Source organism: Euphorbia lathyris, chromosome 9 (genome assembly GCF_963576675.1).
Source record: "Euphorbia lathyris chromosome 9, ddEupLath1.1, whole genome shotgun sequence".
Classification (NCBI taxonomy): Eukaryota; Viridiplantae; Streptophyta; class Magnoliopsida; order Malpighiales; family Euphorbiaceae; genus Euphorbia; species Euphorbia lathyris.
Genome location: NC_088918.1, coordinates 74,983,926 through 74,990,556, shown reverse-complemented (window position 1 = coordinate 74,990,556; position 6,631 = coordinate 74,983,926). Strand labels below are relative to the sequence as shown.

The 6,631-nt window shown below is 32.6% G+C and overlaps 1 protein-coding gene across 1 annotated transcript; it reads left to right on the top strand.

Moving 5' to 3' along the window:
* Nucleotides 1-732: 732 nt before the first annotated feature.
* On the top strand, nt 733-4,891 carry LOC136206608 (transcription factor MYB86-like). Its single transcript, XM_065997726.1, has 3 exons — nt 733-969; nt 2,234-2,363; nt 3,767-4,891. Exons 1-3 carry the CDS (start codon nt 840-842, stop codon nt 4,431-4,433), a joined length of 927 nt encoding a protein of 308 aa, XP_065853798.1. The 5' UTR covers nt 733-839; the 3' UTR covers nt 4,434-4,891.
* Nucleotides 4,892-6,631: the final 1,740 nt, after the last annotated feature.

Genomic DNA, 6,631 nt, shown 5'->3' with positions numbered 1-6,631 from the left:
AAAAAAACACTAACATTCATCTACAAATCCGTAAAAGCACATGAGTTATTTATGGAATTATCGCTATAAATTATTCATTAATCCTAGCTATATTTATTGTAAATCAAGCAAATATACACTACAAAAAATTTAACAACAAAATTTTGATTTTACTCTATTTTCTTACACTTTAAAAATTGAAAATGTCTTATTTTTACAGGTAAATAATTTATTAACCCTCACATGTTTACGTAACACATTGTTTGTTTAGTTCCCTATTTTGTAAAATATATTATAAGGTCCATATCTTTTATCAATATTAACCTTTTGATCCCTTTATCTATTTTTTTAGATTTTTAACCGAATATATCGTAACTTCCAGGACAGCTATAATACAGTATAAAATGACCATTTACTCTATTATTTTTTGTCTGCATGCCTTAGCCAAAAATGACGGTTAAAAGTCTTTTTTTTTTTTTTTTTTTTTGTCAAAAAGACCAAAAGGTTAACCCGTGACAAACCATAAGTATCTTATAATGGTTTCTATTTATAGGGAGACTCATTGTCTTAGTATTTTCATAAAGAGACAACACTTGATAGAAAGAAGGAATAAAAAACATTTTTTTTTAATGTATTTTGGAGAAACACATGTTTTCACACTTAGTCCTATGTTATCTTAAGCAAGCAATATATAGGAAGAGTCCTTGCATAATCTCCACTGTCATCTTTCTGAAAACTTGATAGTCAAGAAGTGTGAATAATGATTACTTCACCATATAATTAAATAATATAATATGTATATATATATATACACACTATGTTCAGATGAGCTAAATTAGAAGGAAGTTAAGGGATAAGAAATGGGGCACAGATGTTGTAGCAAACAAAAAGTAAAGAGAGGATTATGGTCTCCTGAAGAAGATGAGAAGCTTCTCAAATATATCACCACTTCTGGCCATGGTAGTTGGAGTTCTGTCCCTAAACTTGCTGGTAATTTTTTTATTACTACATTAATTATGTTTATTATTATCATGATCAGTGGCGGAGAGAGAGGGTACACGGGATCCGTTCCATCTTTAGTCATCAGAATTTATCCTGAGACTTTTAGTTCGGAAAAGGGTCTGAAACTGCTGCAATTGCATTCCCATACCTTCTTTTTCGCCTCCGTTTAGGGAGAGGTGCACGGGGTTCGTTGCACTAACTCATGTGAGATGGGTGGTTCTAGGCCGCTTTGTGTTTTGGAAGAGGATATAGAGGTGATGTATCATCTTCCCTGGCTCCGTCCCTGACCATTAGTGGCCGAGGAAAAGGTGCATGGGGTTCAATGCACTCCCAGTCATTGGTATCCATTTTGAGAGGGGTGGTTCTAGGTGGCTCTCTGTCTCGGAAGAGGATATGGAGATGCTACAATTGCACCCTCGTACCCTCTTCCCTAGTTATGTCTCTAACTATGAGTGGCGAAGGAAGAGGTGTATGGGAGTTCGTTGCACTCTGGGTCATTAAAATCCATTTTGAGAGAGGGATTGGAGTTCGTTGCGCTCCGAGTCACTAAAATCCATTTTTAGGCCCCTTAAATTCTTAGGTCCTATGCAGGCGTCCTACAAAACAGGACCTAAGAGTCGGGAGTTGCTACAATTGCATTCTCATATACTCTCTCCTCTGGCTCCATCTCTGACTATCAGTGCCCAGACATGCATGGGGTTCTTGCACTCCCAGTCATTGGAATCCATATTATGAGGTGGTATTTGTTGGAGCTTCTTGGGCGAGATGGTTGAGGATTCAAGTCTTGACAACTTTATTAATTGGTGAAATTAAAAATACACAATGGGATGAGCCTGTGTTGTGCACACTGCAAACCCATATAACATTTACGCGTAGGGTGTGTTAGAGATTAATATAAAATTTATTATTGAACCTTAACTATCCGCTTGAGCTGTTGGTTAAAATGTTTCCATAACATAAATAGTACTGGCAGCTCTCCATTTCAAAAGAGTATTTGGAGATGCTGCAATTGCGCCCTCCTACTCTCTTCCCTAGCTCCGTCCCTGACCATCAGTGGTGGATGGAGAGATGCATGGGGGTTCATCGCACTCCGGTCATTGGAATCCATTTTGAGAGGACAGTTCTATCCCTCTTTCTATATCGGAAAATGATACCGAGATGCTGTAATTGCACTCTCGTATCCTCTTTTCTGGCTCCGCGGCTGATAACTATAGTTAAGTTTTAATTGATTATACTTACTTTGAAAATGCAGGATTGCAGAGGTGTGGAAAGAGTTGTAGATTAAGATGGATAAACTATTTGAGACCAGATCTTAAGAGAGGCACCTTCACTGCTCAAGAAGAGCAGATAATCATTGATGTTCATAGGATTTTGGGCAACAGGTAACTTATTAATGAATTCCCATAATTAATTAACTTTATTAATCTTAATTAATCTCACTAATATTAGTGAAATATGTGAAAAACAATACTCTTACTTATAGTGTATTATACATTTTCAAAATGCATTAGACATGTATAATGCATTCTAAGTAATTTTTAACCGAATAATATATTTTGAAAAGTGTAATTATACTCTTAACGTTTTCGAGATTAGAAGCTGTTTTGCCTCTAGTTTAAGAGTATAATTGCACTTTTTTAAATATTTTTCTCTTTTGATACCATATGAAAAACACTTCGTACAAAACTTGTTTTGATTACTTTTTGAGGTGTTGAAACAGATTATCGTGTCATAATCATGTTATGCGATCCATATTTCTACATGATTAGATAATATAAAATGATAAGTTACAAAGTTAAGTCTTTTGTTTATTGGAGAGAACGGATTTAGACTTCACGTACAAAACAATGTAATCTTAAACCTAACGTTTACCAAACGACACAATTTCAAGTCTTATTAACATAAGATGAGCTTTTTCATAACATAAATTATGCAATTTCAAGTCTTATTGAGTTGCAAGAAATGTTGGAGGTTGGTCGATACATAGCTAGAACATGAAAAAAAGAATCATCGGAGATTGCATTGTTTGGTAAATGCTAAGCTTAAGATTATATAATTTTAGGCTTAATATATCATTTGCTTCACGAACTTGTTCAAAAAGCTTGATTGGTCCTCTGAACTTTCAAAGTGTCTCAATAGTCCGTTTCAATTTGCATAGAATGTTCAGATAGCCCCATCCATTTGCTTAAAATCTAATCAATTAATCACTCGGTTGCAAAAAAAAACAAGTTACATGCGGAAGATGTGTTGCATGCACCTTAGAAAAGTAAGACAACCAAGGTCGGGGGTATCCGGTTCTAATATTAGAGAAGATAGTAAGTTTTACAATTGAGCAAATAAGAACTTCCTTTCTAATATGTTTTAATCAATTCTCTGAATTGTACAATAACATTTTAAAGCGTATGCAATACATATTTCGAATACAACTTACTTTTTTTTTTTTTAAGTTGAATAGGTTATCTGAACATTTTATATAAGTTGAGAGGGCTATTAAAACACTTTGAAAATTCAGGGGCCAATCAAATTTTTTCGATAAGTTCAGGAAACAAATGATGTATTAAGCTACAATTTTACGTGGAAGCTAAATCCACTCTCCCTCAATAACAAACCATAGCTAAATTTATAATTTTTCTTTAATATAAATTAATAGCATAAAAATGATAATCCTCATGTGTCAAATCCTCGTGTGTCAAGTGGATTATATCTATAAATCATATTATCGTGTTAGAAGTATTAAAGTAAAAAAATTAATTTTTATGGCATTAACTGTAAGAATTTGTAACAGATGGGCTCAAATTGCAAAACATCTACCAGGAAGAACAGATAATGAAGTGAAGAATTTTTGGAATTCATGCATTAAGAAAAAACTCATTTCACAAGGATTAGATCCTAAAACTCACAATTTAATCCCTGCCCACCAAAGAACAACCCAAAACATCATCAATAACAACAAATTATTAACAAATAATAATCTCCCCCAATCTCATCATCAAGTTCCTTTTTCAATTATCACTCTAAATTCAAACATTACAACCACAAATTCATCAATGGAGATCATAAATTCACCATTTCTAACTCCCCCAAACACTCAAACTTCATCATTCCCTATTTTCAATTCTATTGATCAAACCCATAATTCAATTTTTACTAGTTTCGGTAATACCGACGAAAATTTTCAGTTTCCGTCGGTATTCTGTGACAATTCTGAAGTTCCTGGAGCAATGGAGGTTGTGGAAGGTCAAGAACAAGAACAAGAAAAGGAAGGGAAGGTTAATGGTGGAAGTGATGGAAATAAATTAGGGGCTAATAATCAAGATACTATAGATGCGACGTCGTTTGAGAGTTGTAGCTTCGGGCTTGAATTTTTGGAACCGATGACGTTTATGTCTTCTTCTTCTTCGTCATTGTGTCGGGAAATGGTTTATATGGATGATATTTCGTGGAACTTTTAGGGTTTGATTTGTGTACGGATAGGCGGGCATGGAGTCCGTTGCGTAACGGTTGAGCTAGGATAAAATGTATATAGGGTTTTGAAAGTGATAGCGGACTGAAGCGGTCATGATAACTCGGGTCCTAAAATAGTCCCCTCAATTCTCGGGCATTATCTCGAGAACATCTCCCTCTACTCATGCCATTGACTCGCGACTTCCAGGCAACACCCAAATGGCGATGTTTGCCGTAGGAAAGGCTCTTTCAGTATCCTCAATCATGATCAGTTTGATTCATCTGTTTTTGTTTGATGTTATTGTTAGGTGTTGTCTGAAATATCTTTAATCTTTTATTTAGAATTAAAAGGTAAAAGTAGTTCCGAAAATTGGAACCAAACTGACACTTAATCTTGTATTATATTTAATTGATTTGAGATTGTTTTTTTTTGTAGATAATTCAAAGAAAATATATTTCATGTTGATTTTTATTGATTCATAATTCTTGTAAGATTAAGCTAACTATTTGATTTATATATGCATTTCTTGTAACTTTTTTTAGTGTAAAAATGAAGATTTAAGGAAACATTGATAAATTATTAGTATTGTTAAGCCTAATCAATGGCATTATTATTATGATAATTACTAATAGCGTGATAAGAGAAATTGTTATGTTTGACTAATTAATTCCAAATTAACATGTATGTAATTATTGTACATAACTTTTTTTCCATGGCATAAATTAAGATATATATTTATCTATACGGTAAATAAAGGATTTTGCCATTTGTATGAAAAATACAAAATAAAATATACTTTATTTGTATTGGCTATTCATTTCACTCGCGTTCAAAAATTATATTCGTAATAAATCAAAACCATATCTTTTTTTACCTTAGATGTTAGACTTAGAAAAAATGAGCATTTTACTTTAACAATATCTCTGAGCAACCTCGAATCCATTTATTTATTTTTTTACTCGGACATTGTTGAAATACTTTTCCATTCTCTTTTGGAAACTAAATTTTAATTTCTGCCGATTAATGAGTTGTATATAGGTTTTTTTTGACAATATTATCAAATGAATTAGTTTTTTTTTAATAAAATAGGTTAACTACTTTAATTGTAAAATCAATTTAAAACATGATGTTTAATGTATTTTCTTGTTGTATGTATTGTGGTTCTAAAGCTCATACAAATAAGCCCAAGCTCTGAAATGCATGAGCCCAGTAGGAAAAGGCCCAATATGATATGACTTAGGGCTGGGCCATTACTATGTGGCTTATTACTGAGCTTAATTATGTTATTGGAAAAATTACACAGAAATTCATATTTTAAAAACTATTTACAACTATGTCAAGCCATCATTATGGATTATGTCAAATTAGTAAAATCATTAATTTTAATATATTTCAATGATTAAAATTTTTAAATTAGATTTTAGAATTTTTAAATTATGGTGTAAAATCATAATATATAGAAAATAATAATATATTAAAAATTAAGTTTGGTGATATGACTTAGTTGTAATTTTGTACTTAATTATGATATTCATGTAATTGACCCTATGTTATTTTGAAAATTTCTGAGTTTTATTAAATGTTTTGTTTAATATATATATATAATTGTAAATTTTCACATATACTTAGAAAACAAATTAAACCTATAAACCTATTTGGTTTAACTGTTGTTATTTATTGTTTATCGTTTTACTTGTAGATGTTAGTTGATTTTCCGTAGAAGAAGATGGAACCAATAATGAATCATCAATTCTTATATTATTTAGTATTGTATCGGTAGGTTTTTTTTTTTTTTTTGAATGAAAGAATTTGTATTAACATCAAAGAATCAATCAATACCCAATAGGCTTACAAAAGAATCGGGAATAGAGTATGAAGTAATCAGAATAGAGGTATTAAGGCTAAGTCTAGCAGCTTCATCTGCCACTTTATTGGCTAATCTCCTTGCAAAGTTGAAGGAGCAATTTGGTACTGCTGCTGCTAGTTCTCGGCAGTCATCTAACACAAGCCCAAGGCTCGAGTAACCTTCCCCCTGATTCTGACACAACGCTTTGATTACTAATAGCGCATCCCCTTCAACACAGATGGGACTAAACGAAAGGTCTTTAATCCAGCTTAGGGCCTCCCTACAAAGAACAGCTTCAGCTAAAGTTGGGTCAATACAACCCTGCACACAGCTGTACCTGGTAGCGATAAATCTACCAT